The sequence below is a fragment of the Zonotrichia leucophrys genome, chromosome 1A, assembly GCF_028769735.1.
Source record: "Zonotrichia leucophrys gambelii isolate GWCS_2022_RI chromosome 1A, RI_Zleu_2.0, whole genome shotgun sequence".
NCBI lineage: Eukaryota > Metazoa > Chordata > Aves > Passeriformes > Passerellidae > Zonotrichia > Zonotrichia leucophrys.
The window spans coordinates 41,975,756-41,993,334 of NC_088170.1; the positions used below are offsets into that span (position 1 = coordinate 41,975,756).

The 17,579-nt window shown below is 38.9% G+C and overlaps 1 protein-coding gene across 4 annotated transcripts in view; it reads right to left on the reverse strand.

Moving 5' to 3' along the window:
- The window catches only part of RFX4 (regulatory factor X4), an 88,462-nt gene that overhangs the window by 7,481 nt on the left and 63,402 nt on the right, over nt 1-17,579 (reverse strand). For 3 of the 4 annotated variants that reach the window (XM_064702527.1, XM_064702526.1, XM_064702529.1), the window contains 4 exons: nt 13,326-13,445; nt 11,965-12,126; nt 5,656-5,818; nt 3,115-3,253 (listed from right to left, as the gene is read on the reverse strand). In XM_064702527.1, the coding sequence (XP_064558597.1) occupies nt 3,115-3,253; nt 5,656-5,818; nt 11,965-12,126; nt 13,326-13,445 (584 nt within the window). The remainder of the gene's footprint in view (nt 1-3,114; nt 3,254-5,655; nt 5,819-11,964; nt 12,127-13,325; nt 13,446-17,579) is intronic. The other variant, XM_064702528.1, reaches the window with a different exon arrangement.

Genomic DNA, 17,579 nt, shown 5'->3' on the forward strand with positions numbered 1-17,579 from the left:
AAATACTTTGGATAGCCTGAAAGAGGATTAAGACCTGTCCAGTGAGGGTGGATGTTGCAGATAAAAGCTGTGCTCAGAAGCCAGTCAAGCCTACACTGTGACTTTGTGAAGATGTTGTATCTCTCTGCTAAACTCAGCATAGGTTGATGAGACCTCTCAGAGGCTTTAGGCAAGAGTTGTTGCATATCTTCGACCCTGGCACCTGGTACCTAAACTACAGAAGCAGAAGAAATAATGAGCTGATGAAATAAAGTCTCTGTATAGATGTGTTTATGTTCACACACACACACACACACACACACACACACACAAAATAATCCCCTTCTATATGACGGTGGAGTAGCACCAGAATATTGTATGCAATCCTGCACTATGTCTTGGAGAATTAGGTAGTAAGAGATCAATCTGTAGATCATTTTTCATTTGTCTGCCAGGCTCTTGGCCAGTAAGCCAAGTCAAGAAATGAGCAATCAGGCCTGGAATTACAAGTAAGGAACTGTTCTGAGAATTACTCACAGATGGTGAGGGAAGAAGAAAAAATTGGGATTAAGACCAAGGTTTGAACAGACTGTTCCTGTCATCAAAAAGAATCTTAGCCATCAGTGGAAATTAGTCAGCCTATACTGCCAGACCCCCACCTGCGCTTTTTGAGATCTGTAAAGTAATATTGAATAATAAATATTAAAATAGTAAATAGTAAAATATCTACATCTGTGTGACTTCTTCCCCAGCACAGCCTCACTCTCAAGATTCCAATGACAAAATCAAAATTTTCAAAGTAGCTGATAAAACCTGGGGTGTGTCACTCTTTTCCATAGAAAGAGGTTGGATATGATGTTCTTCAAGACCAAAACAGTTATTAATAGATGCAGCTAAAACCCCACCACAACTACATGCCACCCGCTTTGGCTCAGATCCTTTTTTGGGGCAAGGGCTCTCCCTGAATCCATGTTTGTAGAGAATTTATCACACACACAGATTGTTTGGGGTTTTTTTTCCCAAAGGAGTTAATCCCTAGACACTGTTCTAAAGAGCATGGTAGAATAGTTGCTAAAGTGGAGCCAAAGTTCTATATTTGGCCAGAATGTAGATTATAACAAAGAGTTCTTTTGAAAGTTATGGTCAAAGCCTCCTCTTCCCAGCTGATTATACTCCCACAGCTCTGCATATTGCAGCCCCTTTGGTTTCAAGTATAGTGGCAGCTGTTGATATATTCATTGTAAATTTGGCTTCCTGTATTTTGATTTTGCAACATCACGAGTCCTACTGCAACTCCTTTCAACATGTTCCCCTCACAAAGACCATTAGAAAAAGAGCAGTTCCCTAACATCTTATTAGGGATATCTTATGAACTTTTTTTTTTGTTAAAAGTAGCAAAGAAAGGACTTATTATCACAGCTAACTTAGCTAACTTAGCTTTAAAAACACTGTCAGCAAATTTTATATCAAACTGTTAAGTACTTTGAAATAATTTTTCAAAAGTAAAGTTCCAGTTTGTAACTCCTCTCAATACCGAACAAGCACATTGATATGTTTTTTTTGGCTGTGTTCTGCTGTGCAATTCCATCTCAGTTTATAAGCAGAATGAGAAAGAATATGCCACATAGAAGTTGAAATAATTTTCCTTTAAAGTGTGATAATTAAAGCATAGCTGTTCTTCATATGTCTTCAGGACAGTGTTTCAAAGACTAGCAAGAGAGAAAAAAATGATCTGACATCTGCACTTGTAGAGACAGCCTACTACAGTGTGAAAGATATTTGCCTGAGTTCAGTGTTTGCTACTGCTTGCATACAGCATGTTAACCAGGATATGAGTACTAAAAATGTGTTGATCTTGATTTGCTTTACTTGTTTCTTGAGATAACAGGGTAAGACCTATATTGACAAATGGAAGAAAACAAACCTGTCCCAGGACACTGCACTTCAGTGTTCATTCACTTTCCTGCTGAAGATGGAGCAGCTGCAAAAACCCTCAGACAAAGCCGGACACGTCATGTAGTCTGATAGACCAGGTGCTACAAATGGATGAGAAGTTGTAGCTCGTCCTTTCCCTAAGCCATTGTTGAACTGCTCCAAATGAACATCTTGAGTTTGTACAGGTCTCAAAAAGCTTTAAGGAGATCAATACCATGATTCTTATCTCACAGCTAGGGAAAATGACGCATAAAAAGGAGAAATAACTCCTTAAGGTCATGTGGCAGATTGATTCTGAAGACCAGAATAAGATGCAGCTTTTTTGTGCTCAGTTTCAAAGCACTACCAAATTCATTTGCATCTGGTATGAAACTGTTGCAGTCCAGTGATGATAGTTAAGCATGGCAGTCCCTCATACACTTTTATAAATTTCTGGTAGAGGGTAAGTGGTGCTGTGTAAATGGAAGTGGAATACCCCGATGCCATCACCTTCTGCCTGTGTCTGCCCTTTGCCAGTCTTCCAGCAGAGAGCCCAGAGAGGAGCTGCCTACACTGAGTAAGCACCAACTGCATCAGCCCTCCAACAGTGGCACTACTTTGGAACTCTTGCCAGATCTGATCTTCACATCTCCTCAGTGCTGGCTCCTACTGGCTCAGCTTTGTGAGGTGGAAGAGTTATTGGTATAATTTTTAAACATTTTAGTAGGAGACCACAGGATACAGGTTAAACAACCTCTGCAGTGGTGTCCTGAAGTTATTCAAACTATATGCAGAACTCACTGTTTTGGCAAATTCCTAAACATGGGTATCCTCAAAAGCAGAGACCCCACAAGAACTCACTATGGCCTCTGCATCCTCAGCTAAATGAAATTTTATTTCTTCTTAGAGATTTCTTCCTGCTCGCAACTCCTAAGAATCATACAAATAGTTATAATTGTTTTGCTTTAGCTACTCCTTAAAACAGAAACAGATCCAGACTGCTGGATTTTAGAGTTAATACTTTATACCAACAATCTAAAGCTACTTCTGATCTCCACTGAAATGAAAAGATACCTAGGTAATATTAGAAAATAAAAAAAAAGAGGAGCCATCGATATCTAGACAGCTTATGAATTCAGACAGCTAATATGCTGATAAATTTTAAAAAGGAATTATTTTACATGTTATAACAACTATCATCAAGTAATAAATGGAGATTACCTGTGAAGAGCTTCTGTGGTAAGCTGAGTAGTGAAGTGGTCCAGAAATAGCAGCATCATGTGGTAAGGATGGATACTGACTCTGCATTGGATGGGGATGCTGGTTGCTATAGCTACCATAGTTGTAACTTCCTGTGTATCTAAAATACATCAAAAGCCACTTTTAGTATGCACAATAATTTATTTGCACTAATCATTCCACAACTTTTATGAAACATACCTTTTTATTTTTTAATAGGAGGATCATATTTTAAATCCTTTTCAAAAAGATATTTTCCAGCTCAGATGGGAAGCAGATGCCACTAGTGAAAGTGTGTGTCCAGCACAACATCAAAGAGAGAGACCCAGCATGTTTCTGTGACTAATTTTAAACTGCAGACTCAGCTCTGCACTTTCTGAGGAGAAAGTGTCTTTCCCTTTTATTATTATCTAATGCCATGTTCCCAGGAAATTGCTGTCCAGGCTGAGGAAGTATGGTAAGCCCTGACTTGAAGAAATACAATGAGTTCAGCCACCTCCATGTACTTCAGTCAGATGTTCCTTTTTTGGGAGGGAGAGAAGTGAGTTAGTTTGAATCTGAAGCATACAATGTTCAGCTTTAGCACAGCCAGCTCCATAAGGGCACTCCCTTATGGATGTGAGGTTGGAGAACCTGTCTACTCTCTTTGTTGAATTCCAAACTCCTGCCTGGGGGCATGCAGAAGCAAAGGAAGGAGCAGTTTCCTTAGCTACTGAGTCAGTGTTAGCCACCATTGTTTGAACCATTCGCTAGCAGAAGATGCATGAACACTTTCTGCAATCTCCCCACTTTTGTGAACATGTGAACATCTAATCTTTGTTGTCTCTCAGAAAAGCTGATTCACCTAGATTAAAATGTTTCCTCAAATCACCATAATCCAACACCAGAGGCAAGAGATACCTGCAGAAACAACAAATTCTCACATATATACACACATAACATAGACCCTGTCTTACTGTGGTCTGTTCCAAGTCTTGAATACTCTCAGCTCTGGAACCTCTGTGCTGTTCTATTTCTGCCTCCACCTAACAGTCATATTTCTGGATAAGAAAGATGTTCCCTTTCTCCTTATCCAGGTTTTCCCAGTAAGACCTTAATAGTGACATTCAAACAGATATCTAAACCTAATCACATCCAAGATGGAATAAGATGCAGGGTTCAAATTAATCTACTGATACCCTTCCAAACAGTTTAGAGTCCTTCACACTGGGAAAACACTTCTGGCAAAGTTAATGAGTTTGCAACAAGACTGAGGAACACAGTAAAACCTTTTGAACCTCTTGCATCATAGCACCACTTGGGCATTTGCTGATCTTGCTATATTGTCTATTTCTTCTCCATCAATCAGTTTATGACTTGTGTGTTAGTTATGGACGTCTGTGAGTTATGCACTGAATCAAATGAGGATGGCACAGAAGAAATGCTGCTTAATGAAAACAGCACTGAGATCTTTAGCAACTGTCCAAAACTTTTCCAGAAGAAATAATGTTACATAAATTTTTACCTGTAATTGTTTTAATTGAGAGCCTTGAGCAAATTTTGGTGATGGAGAATATTAGAATATTATGGTGATAATGTGTCTGTATGACCAAACCATGGAAGTTTTTTCATCTGCAGGTTAACAGTAGTTATTGAATCACTGAGGTTGGAAGGGACCTGTGGAGTCTATCTAGTCTAAACCCCCTGCTCAAAGCAGCGTCCATGAGAGGAGCCTGCCCAGAATTGTGTCCAGCTGGAGTTTCTACATCAGCAAGGATGAAAACTCCATAGCTTTTCTGGGCAGCCTGCCCCAGGGTTTGATCACACTTACATTAAAGCAACTTTTTTGTTTTATTTTTAAAAGAATTTTTCATACTTCTGTTTGTGCTTGTCCTGTCATTAAATACTGCTGGAAGGCACCTGTCTCTGTCTTCTTTACATCCCCCCAGCAGGTATTTATATGCACTGATAAGACCCTCCCTGAGCCCTCTCTGCCTGATGCTAAATAACCTCAGCTTTCTCAGTCTCTCTTTGTATGACAGATGATCCAGTCCCACCATCACCATTAAAGTGGCCCTTTTCTGGACTTACTCCAGTATGCCTGTGTCTGTCTGGTACTGGGGAGCACAGAATTGGATCCAGATGTGGTCTCAGCAGTGCTGAGCAAAAGAGAAGAATCACCTCTCCTGACACATGGTACAGTAGGGTTGTTCTCTGGGCACATCTAGCTTTTTCAAACATGGCACAGGAAAACAGGAATCAGAGAAGAAATCTACTTAAGCCTTCTTTTTTAGAAAATATCCTCCAGGCCTACTGCAGTTTTGAATAGAATTAAATGAGATTATAAAACTAAGAGATAATATAATTATAGAATAGCAACAACAGCCAAAGAATTATGATACCAGCATCTTTGGAATACAGACTCAACTACATCAAGAAACAGCTTTCACTGTATTTAAAAAAAAAAAACCACTAAAGCAGAATTTCCTCCAAATCCCACCAAAAAACACGTCAGAAAACCCAAGGCAGTGAGAAGTGCCTTACCCATGCTCTTCTCTGTGGGGATAAACAGGTATCCGGTGTGTGACAGATGAAGCAGGTACGTGTGGGCTCCTCATGCAGGGCAGCTGTTGGGAATTCTCAGCAGGTGACCCAGCAGCTGTTGTCACAGTGTAGGTGAGCGACCATGTGTAGGATTGCATAGCCCCTGCAGACGGAGAGGAGCCAGAGGAACACATTAAACATGGGCTGTCATCCACAGAGGTGCCATGCCTTGAGACAGTTATAGGAAAACAAGCAAACAGGCAATGATCACAGAAAGTGCACTGACCGAAGCGAACAGACCAGTCGTATCTGAGGCATAAATATCAACACATATAGATCATTTGGAGCATGCAAGGATCCAGAAGAATGAAACACATCTGGAATGGCTCACACTGTAGACTTCCAGTGTGGTGTTGAAATAATTTTGCAGAAAAAACCAAAACCCCAAACAGGACTTAGAAATGGAAGAACACCAATGCTAAGATTTCTCAGGCATGATGCACCAAACCCTGGGGTCTCTCTCATATGGAGAGGGCTGCTGGCCTGCTCAGCTCTGAGGCCTGGACTGAGGCAGGAAGTACAATCAGAACAATGAAGGGTTAGAAAAAAATAGTGTTATGCAAATAAATATCTTTAATCCTTTTGCAGTTTGTACCTGTTCCACCCAACCAGGTACCAGCCCTTGTAGCAGCAACACTACAAAGATCCCCAAATTATGGCAAGTAGATAGACAGAAATAGCCTAGTCATTTCTTTCCTGCAAATAAAATTTCTTTCTTTGTTTTTAGTGGCAGCAGAGGCTGGACTTAATTTGGTTTTGTCATGTAGAGCATTTGTGGGAAGAGCAAAGCAAAGGAGTGGGTTTTCCATTTTGCTTAGAAGGTGCTGAGTTTTTTAATCATCCTGATCCCTTCCAGGCAGGAACTCCAGTTTCATGAGCCAGCTGCTGAGAAACCTTTGTCCTTTGCACACACCCCTTTCACTCAGGAGGCTGACAGATCCATTGTTCCAGTATAACATAGCTCTTGCTGGAGGTCATGACCATACTGGCTGAGATTACCCTGCAAATGAGGACCAGAACACTGAATTTAACCCAATAAGAACACTGGTTTGGGGGTCTCTGCGCACTCTTGACTCTTTTTCTTCAGCTAAAAGGAATTCCAGGAGGTGACTCCGTTTTTTTTCAGTATGGATTCTAGGACATCCTGTAGCATGAAAGGGCTTAATTCAGAGGGGGAAGTGATTGTACTCCCAGGTCTGTGTCTACTCCATGGCTTTAGGAAATGAAAAGCCTATTTCAAATTTGCATTATTTTCTTCAGCCGCATGTGATTTTACTTGGCAAAATCAGGCAAATAAACTCTTTTTTTGTAGGAAATGCATAATTCTGCAACTGACTTGAAGGCATTCTGAGCTTTGCAAAGTAAGTCCACTTGAAATACTTCAGCAGGGTGTGATTTGGTGCTCTTACAATACAAAACCTTGGATGTGTTATGGCCAAGAGTATTTGTGATGTCTGTTGTCACATGCCTGCATTTTCTGCCACTGACTCTCGAACTTTGTTTTCATCTCCTCCCAATGCAGGGAACCACTGAGATCTCCAAGACCCTAACAAGAAAAGCAACTCCTGTTGCCATGGACAAATAAACATTCATGGTTCCTTGAGTTGGGAAAATGTTTAAGGAAGGCTGCCTTTGCTAAAAAATACAGTTTAGGTGCAAGGGACCAGATGTACTTATGCAGTTACCAAAGAGCTTCATTTGAAAACAAAAGAGTTTTGAAAATATCAACAGCTTGTCTACAGAATATCTTAATGAAGCATTTCAATTTCAAAAGGTCAACATATTTTCCCAGTGTTATCTTCCAAAACAAAATTTGCAACTCTCTTTCAAAACAGGCCTAAATGCAAAAGGCAAAAACAAAGAGAAAGGAAAGGGCTACAAAGAGGGTAAAAAACCCCAAATGTTTATTTTTAGGTAACATTATTATTTGGGCTTTTTTTTCCTACTTTTTGCTTCACTATAAAACTGAAGTTTTACTTTGACCTGATTTTATTTTTTCCAACAAAAAAATTGGCTATTGATCAAAAAAATCTCATAATCTTCCTACTTCTAATAAGAAGCAGTAATAATAGAGCCAAAAGACCGTTTGCATTTTATCAAATATAGTGATTTGACTGGCTTCAGACATTGTGACAATCTCCTTTGCTTTTTTCAAAAAATAGCGGGGATCTTAGCATAGTCTGAAGAAAATGAGTGAGTCCAGGACAGCAAGTTGTTTCATGTGCTCCCTGTGGGAAGTCAAATTCCTTGGATGAGAGACGCCACTCCAGGTATTCAAATCTAACTGTCAGCCGCCTCAGTTCAACTTTAAAATAAATGGCTGGAGGGTAACAAGCTTTTGCTTGTCCAGATGTCACAGAAACAAATGTAGAAAGTAGATCTTGCACTGGGAGAGCTCTTTGTTTAATTCTCCAAACCGAGAATTGTGTGAGGTACTAGAGGGTAGTACCTCACACAGCTGCTTGAGGGAATACTCCCTATCTTTTGCAGGTTATGGTTTAGAAACAAAAGTATGTTGAGTTTTACTCTGGATTTCCAGAATGACAGAAAGCAGAAATATTTTTCTCAGAATGTTCTGGTGAACCTTGCCTCACCTCTCTTTGCCTTTGTGGAAGGGATGCTATTATTTTCAGTGACCTAACTATGAATACAGGGAGGAAGGATGGAAGATGGCTACAGATTTGCAGACTGTGTGTAAGTACATATGAGGTCAACCAGGATACTGCCAATGTTGTGGTGGGTGGAAAAGGAGGAATGAGTTAAGTGTGAAAGGTTTCCATAGTTAGCTTTCTAATATCTGCCTAGGTCTCAGTCCTTTATGACTAATTTCCTCAGCTGGTTGCAGAATTGAACTCCAAGAAATGAAGTCTCTTTTAGATATGACAGAACCCAACTGAAATGCTTTTTTGAAAGAAGCAAAAACAATAGGGATTGAGCAACAATTTGCTCTGCTTTGTGTTCTGAACATGCAGGGTTTGATTAAAATAGGAAAATTCATTTATTATCACTCTTTTTTCTTTTCTCTTAAAAAAAAAAAGTTATTTTGAGGATACTAACCAAGAGGCCATCTGATCTATACAGGAGCCAAATATAAATGGAACCGCTATTAGTCCTACAACAGCTCTGTTGTCATTGATGCCATCACGTACACCAGTGCAGAGAAAACCCAGAAGATGCTTCACAATGCTGCATTTTATATCTGCTTTAGGCTGGAGCAAATGACCACCAAGACACAGTGAGACACTCCCAGCACTGTGCATTATGTCTGATGGTCAGCAGTACTGTCAGCTTCAAATCCAGAGTCAGAACCCCATTCTGTTCCTACGCACCAAACAGATCACTTCACCTGTAAAGTTTTAGAAAAACACCAACCTTTCCATTTGAAGGGAAGAATTGCCTTTTGAAAATGAAACCTTAGAGTTTTGCACTCTGCAGCTATGAGAATTGAATTCTGATTGTTGAGAAAGAGCTGATGTTCTCAAATACTTATGTAAGTCCAGGAGCTGAAGCTTTAGGAAAAGAACCAAAAAATTGTTCTGCTCATACACACAAATATGAGAGGGGATAGATCTGTGCCAGTATTCCCAGAATTTTAATACGCCCAGACTTGGAAGAACAGTGACTTTTAATGACCATTGCTGACCTGATGACTTATTTCATGCATAGATTTCTTAAAACTGAACAGCAAACTCCATACTTTACTAAGATATTAGGAACTAACAATTTAGAGCTCATTTTGGGTTGTCTAAAAACAATTGCATTGGCAAATGAGTAATCAGAGCTTTAAGAGGGGCTTTAGGAGAGAACAGCATGGTCAGCCAATTTTACTTTTACTACAATATTGTTGCAGTTTCAACAATCATTAATCTGGCCTTTGTAGTTTAGAAAGGATGGAGGCTAATTAGCCTTTTAACGTTCTAGTAACCTAACAAAAGTTTCAAGTAAAATGTTCCTGGTGCCATGATAGATGCCACAGAGTGATACATAGGATTTACCTTTCTTTTGCTCAGCATCATGTCATTGCAACAGTTTAATTTGCTGGTTTTGTACTGACCACTGACTGAAGGCAAAAAAGGTTAAAATACAAGTTTAATAGTTAACTTTTATTGCTAATGTCACAAGCAAGAAAGAGTTAATGATGCCCTAAATTGGGGATCTGAGAGCTAATGGTGACCAATGGAACTAGTTCTCAAGATCTGCAAAGCATTTGTAAAATTTTACATTTACCTCATAAAAGACACATAAGAAAATAAATAGTGTGATATTTCCAGCACAGATGTTCCTGTCTCAAAATATTCTATATAATGACACAGATCTGTATGTAAAGTAGTTTGAGTGTGTGTAATACATCCTCAGCACTCCTATTTTAAAGTTTCCTTTAGTTGAGACACAGTTGTTATTTTGTGTTGCATTATGTGAATAAACACTGCATTCCACAGTTTAGCAAACTAAAAAGCAAACAAAAATGAGTCCATCTACATGACGAACATGGGAAATAGAGGTATTACTAATTAAGAAAAAACAAATAGTCACATATTCATATTTAATGTTAACCAGAGCATTACGTGCATTGACTAATTTGGCTTGTGCAAGACAAAAATTATTTTCACACTCTCAAAAGTGAGACTGCACCACACCATAAGAGTAAAATGCAATTCAACCAAATGAAAGCCTTTAAAACCACCTAAAAATGAAAAGCAGAGGGAAAAAAGAACTAAAATAATCAGAAACAGCTTTCTTGCCTAAAAAGTTCTAGTATGGGAACAACTGTGGTCTTTCAATACCTGAAGGGAAAGATGGAAAGGGACTTCTTACAAGGACCTGTAGTGACAGGACAAGGGCAAATGGCTTTTGGTTAACTGTTATATGACAGTCACATGGAGTTATGGTATCTGCAGCCCAAATACAAGTCCCTCAGACCTCCATTAAGTCAATGGCCCTGGAGAACACACAGTTCCCTTCTTTTCAGTCCTTTCTTTTTGCACACAGCGCTGCATCATACTAAGTTCTGGTTCTGGCATCACAACCATCCCACAATGCCTACAGGTCAAGTTCCACACAACGTCAACATTTCAGCAAGAGTCAAATAGCTTTGCCACCTCCACTGTCACCTGGACTGAAGCCATGTGGTCACCTACCCTGTCTAGGAATCATCTGTCTCTTGTCTAACTGTCCTGAGGGATAATAACTTCCTGTTTTGCTCCTAACTATTGTATTGCCTCCAACAGTGAAAAATCTTAAGTTGTGATGCAGGAACAAATACTTTTAAATCTCTTTCCAGCACAACGTGCATTGTGCTTCCCTGTGGTGCCTCTGAAAACATGAAAAACATTTTTCAGAAAGATTTATTAGTTCTTTAGCCACTGCCAAATTCTCTGGTGTGGTAAATCATTACTTTATGACATTCTTTCAAGAAGATTTTGTAACTTTTCTAGTACATCACAAAAGCGATAGTTTCCACATTCTGATTGTACATCCTATTCAATGAGGAGCTGCAAAGCTGAAATTTCACTGCCTGAAATGCCTTCTGAAAATCACTCACATTTCTGCCTGTCTTTTCATGAATTAAGAAAACACTGTCTTTTGATCATACAGACAGACAGTCCTACCCACATCCAAAAGGTAATGAGTTTTGCTCTAGAGTATAGCAGATATTAGCCATTTATGCAGCCCAAACAAGGAGCTAGTTTTATGCTTATTGTTTTATGCTTATTGTCAATCCTACCCACAAGTTTAAGCTGTCCCTTAAGTGCAGATTTTTTTAATTTTTGGGCCCACTAGAATACAACAATCTTATCAGCTGCATAATAGAGTATAACACTGAAAATAGACTTCAAACATGTAATTCCTAATCTCTAACATCGATTGATGAAAGTTGTCAGCAATGTGTAAAAGGTCCCTGAGAGAAATGTGCACAGCTATTTAAACATATTTGGATGTTAAATATGTTGAAAGATACCCATCTGTCACTTTACCAGCTAGGAATTCCTAAGCCACTAGTGATTTTGGATTTTGCAAACCTCACTAGCTTGAAATATTTGGCCTGCTTCCTTCAGGCATATAAAACATTAGATCCTTTTCCTGGTAGACTGCACATCATGTGTGGATACAGTGAGAACAGATTTCTGGCTTGAGAAGGCTTGTCATATCTTGCAAGCCAATACACCATGTTCTGAGGCTCAATTTGAGGAGACCAAGTGCAAAAGCCACCCTCAAGCAGATTTATCTGCCAGAAGCCAACCAACCTACCTGTAGTGGCTGTTATGCCACCATACTCTGGGGACTGGTTGTTGATGGGTGATGGGGCAGAGGGCACTTCCACAGAGGTGGCAGATTTAGCTGGGGAGAATGGTGCTGGGGAGGGAGTTGGAGCAGCTGGTTCACTGAGAATAATTTCTTCTCGTATTTCTGCTGCAGAATGAGAGAAAACCCATCAAACATAGCTAAAGGTAGCGTCAAGTAACACTGAGAAACTTAAAAAAAATGCAAGCAGTTAGGTACTGTAGTGTGTATTTCAAGAAATACTGAGCAGGAACCACAAATCTTTGAAAGAAGTACTTCTATAATATTCACCATTACAACCTTCATTGTACCTCCAGAAGACCTCTCAAAGGAAAGAGCAATTTTTCCTGTTGCATAGGCAGGAAACTGGTGCATGGACAGTTTAAGTGTTGTACTCCTATAATGTACTATTACATTTCTAAAAAGAACAGGAGTCTCCAGAGCATTCCTGTGGCTTTGGGCTATGATCTTCTTTCTTTGTTGACTAAAAAAGGAGGATATTCTGGATAGTTTTAGCTGCTAAAGGTATGTGGAAAATATGCAAGAATAAGCAGCTTGTTTGTCAAAGCCCCAAGAGCTTATGGCAGGGCAACAAATTAAATTCAAGTCTTGCACCATACAGAAGATAGTACCCTAATCACTGAAATGTTTTTCTTCCCATAAATCTACAGGGTGATAAAGTAAGCCACAGCTAAAATGGAGAATGAAACTTTCAAAGATGATGGAGAGGGTTAATGTGCCAAAATTAATGGGAGATGGAAGTAAGGAAGATCATGGAGGACCTCTCATACAAGGGGGTTCCCAGAGCAGAAAAAACTAAAAGCAATCCCTGCTTGCTTCTGTTCTGGCAAGGCATTGTGGAGTGGAGCAGGACTCAAAATCCCCTTCTGTATACAGGCACTTAAAATGTAAGTGTACCAGAAACAACAGCTTTGCCATTTGTCTTTTCTCACTCCTGCTATCTCTTCCTCTTATTTAGACTGGTAGAAATCCACTGATGTCAGTGAACTTATTAACACTGAGTCCATTGAAATTCAATGGTGGTTTAGAAAGATTAACTAAGATAAAAGGTTCAGTACAAAAATTTCTTACTGAAACACCAAGTAAGTGCTTAGGAATGGGTTTTCAGATATCCAGATGACATTGTGAAGCAGGCAGTTCTCTTTCAGAATTAACCAGGGATGCCTCCCCAATAATTTATTTCACATCATGACAGAAGTGCTTTGCTCCTGGATAAGCCTCAGCAGGTTAGATAAGGACAACGATATGTCCTAACACAAAAGGTAGAAAAAACAGTGGAATAAAAATGAATAAAAGAACAGACTCACCTGTGCTTCCTTCTCCCTTCATTGCCCTCATTAGCTCATTCGCTTTCTCCTGACAATGGAGTGATTCTAGCAGGTACAATACGTAGTCATCAAACATCAAGTGAATAAGGTGAAAAGACCCTGGTAATAAAGTGAACAAACAAAAAAAGCCATTGAATGTCTCAATACACTCATTAAACCAATTGTTACAGTACTCCACACAAACAGCCCTGAATAAGACTGCCTCCATGTACTGAAATACCTCTCTTACTCAAGGTAAGAGAGGTCAAAGTAAAACCAGGGAGTAGCAAACTGTTATTCCCAGATTTATATTGGCTTCTACAACCAGCTGTGGTTTAGGTGCAAGAAGACTACCTAGCTGAGAGCTGTTACTCAAAGGATTCTTCTCCTACATTAGCACTGATTTTTTTTGCCAATTGCGCTATATTAGAATTGTTCCCTACTGTCTAAAGGATGTACCATTTTCTGTCAGAAGAAGAATCTCAGACTGGCTGCCTTAGTGACACATCCTGGTTATAATTTTCTGAACTACCTGCACAGAAAGGAAGTGAGTTGCTTCCCATAATTTATAAAGCATATATATCAGAGATGGTGAAGAAATGTTTGCCCTAGATCACAAATCACAAGAAAAAAAAAAGATGTGTAAGAAGAGATCACAGATATATTTTGGAGGAATACATAAGAGAAGCAAAACATCAGAGCTGAGATATTGTGCTGTGCCCTCCTGAAAGGGCTAACACCCATCAGCAGGGGGACATTGACAAGTATCAAGGTGGAGTTTGTTCAATTTATGCAATAGACTCCATGACATTAAGTACCTGTAGTAGTTCCAGACAGCACTTTATCATACAATGGGTTTGGTTTTTTAAAGCTGTTTTGTTCATTTAGACTTGCACTGAGTATTTAACACATGTTCATTTAGGTCACTAAGTAACTCTGAGAAGGAAAGTACAGTGAGGTTAAAATATTAGCTTGTTCAGTGTCTAGCTTAAATCAGAGAAAAGTCATAATCTGAGGCAGAAACAAGGATCAACTACTGCCAGACAAAAAGCCCCCCAGAATACTTCACATGGAGGTATTTCTTTGGAAATTCCATTATTGCATTTGAGGAAGAATACTTCCATGGGGAAAAGATCAAAAAAGTTTCAAATTAAATTGAATTTCATAATAACTGGTTTCTTCACAGGAAAGTTAGGTTTATCTTGAGATATTAGCTTTTATCACCACAATGAAGCACAACTAAGTCTACCCCAACTAATGTATTCAAACATGCTGCTGTAGGGCAGAAGTGATTTGAAAGACCAATACCATTATTCAATTCTAGCTGGCAGTTCAGCTTTCAGAGTAACTTTGAGCACACTCTTTTTCTTTGTGACCCTGATGGTCTTTGTGTTTCATTCTGTCCCTCCATGCCTGCATGGTTTTGTTGTCACTGATATGAGCTGGACACACACCCTGGGACATGAACATGTGCCCCTGTGCTCTTGGGAAAGGCAGCACAGAAACAGGACACATCTGACTGCAACACTTCTGCCATGGGGAGGAAATCTCTGGCTGCTGGTGAGCCTGAAGCATCCAGTTCTTTGTTTCATGTGACTAAGCAGATCAAAATGGTAACAGGTTTCCCTAGACCTTTGAGGGTAAAAAGTGGGGATCTGCACTAAACTACTGCAGAGAACTTGTTTTTAAAAATCCTTTGGGCTCCAAGTCTTGTTGAATGAAGTCCAATTTGATTTAGTGATGCAATAAAGACAGCAGACATGGCTGATGTTACTGAACTAGGATTTCCCCAGTTGAAACCTAGATTTTCAAGAATCTTCACAAAATGCTCACTCTTCTCTTGACTTTACAGTTTTTCAGTGGAAAGTTTCTATTGACTCTAGTGCAGTTACTACTGCGAAGTAAGTTCAAGGTAAGAAAAACAGGCTAAAATGCTGGCAAACTTCATGTGGTGGTATAAAGCTCAGGGTGTTTACTATTTTCCATCAAACTCCTTTCTCACCCTTTATTTAAAAAAATTTATTGAAAAATTATTAAAAATTATTTTAAAAAGTTGTTTGTATTTTCATAAAATATTTGGAAGTGCAAACTCTAAACACTGTACTGCTAGCAAGCAAACAACAAGAACCCAAGATCTGCTATTTTAAGAAATGTCTTTTTGGGGGGTCTAACACTTTGTTTTGAAGACTTGGGGTTGGCAATAGTGAATGCAGCATTTAAAAACACTCCAGTGCCCTTGTCACTCTTTTGAATTTCTCTCTTCCTCTCCTATTATTTCTCCCACTGTGTATTTTTAAGCTCTGCATAGAGTTTTTGAGCCCAGAATTTGTGTGAAAGACACCAGACAAACAAAGTTTTGGTACTGAGTGCAATGAATGCAATATTTTTATGTTTTTGAGTAAGTCGAATGAAATGTAAAAGCTATAGAGTGAAACTGATATCAGGGCATGCATTTCAGCCTCACAGTGAATGGCTGTTCAGCACAGTGGACCATAATTTATTCTGTGTTTGCAAGCTACTGTTTCTCACATGAAACTGTTGGGTTCTTTCAAGTCTATATTTAAGTACAGAAAGGGATCCAGTTGTAAGCAAATCAATAGCCTGTTTAGGAAAAGGTAAGAAGTCATTCAAGAGACTGTAGTTACAACAATAAATAGCGTTTGGCTCTAATTTTCAGGGATCTACAGAAATCTTGGCAATGCCCAACTAAGGCACAGTAAGTATCAGCTTCTATTAAGAGATACAGCAATTATGTGTAAGTAGCAAAACAACAGTGAAATTTCCAGATCTGGAGAAAATAATGGAGTTTCTATTACTAATTAGTTACTTTATACACTGGGTGTATTACCCAAACATCGCCACCAACTGTGCCTTTGATATGCATATGCAGAAAAAAGGGAGGCAGGGAGGGAGGGAGGCAGGCAGAAACGGGAAAAAGAGAGAGAGCAGCTTTTCTTTTCTTCCAGAGATTGTTTCAGCCTGCCCATGTCACCATGTTTAAAAGCTTTGCAGATCAAATCTTTGTGCCAGTCACGCCAGTGCCAGGTATTACCACTTCCATCAATCAGATTTTGGAATCATCTGTTTCAAAGGTAACAATATACTGCACATAGTAAAGATCCAAACATGTCCTGTACATAGCAAAGATCCAATCATCTATGACATTATTTCACTTTAAAAAAAAATTACACTGTGAGCATCTGAGTCTACATATTGTTTAAGGCAGAAAAAAAAAAATTAAAATAAGTCCACTGAAACAGTTCCCAATGCAGTAAAAATGCAAAACTTTTTATCTAAGTTAAGAGCAAAGGTATTTTATATGTAAATATTTAGAACAGCAAATCAGTCTTTGTTTCTCTCCATAAACTCACCTAATATATCAATAATTCTGAAAATCTAGAAAGAACTGTATAAATTAGATGCAGGAAAGTTTCTGCCATCTTGCTCTGACCTTTTTACATTCAGGGGTTATTCTTTTGGAACTTGCTCAACTCTAATTCTCAAACAATATGTCAAATGGCTTTGCAGTGAAAGAATAGCATCATTAATGTAGACTATTATAAATTTGTGTCCATAGCTAAATAAAATTTATGGCACGTGTGTAGGGATAACCCAGGCTGCTGCCCAATAGGATAAGGATAGGGTTTTGAAATTCAAAACTTCAGGGCTCCTCCTGCCTTCACTAGCATTGCACCTGAACAGGTTTGTGGTTTTTGCTGAAAAGTAGAATCACCTTGGGGATGCTCACTATCCTGATGTCCTTAACACCTGTTTGGAAAACTCTTTTACAATGGAAATGAAAGTAGCTTCAGGTTAAAATATAGACATGTTATAAAAATAAATATTACATGTAGTATAACTATATAAAACATATTAAAAATAGCATATTGTATCTCATTGACAGTATCCAAATTTATACTAGTAGATGGTTCTAGAAGCATAAAGGACACCAAAGCTCAGCCGACAGAAAACCTTGCATTTGTTCAATGCAGTACTCATATAACACTATTCTTTATTGATCTTTCTAGAAACATATTCAGACAAATGTGCCTTTGTAAAAAGCATCCCTCATACAAAGTCTGGTCCCAAGTGACTACATGTTCACACTCATGGCACACCAGTTGAATCATTCTTGCTTTTAACTGATTTTAATTTGAACTTTTTGTAACCGAGGACAAAGCCCCCTTTCAAGTGGAAAAGCAACAAGATTTTTCATTTAAGAAGTAAAAATCTATTTTTTCATCCTAACTGACT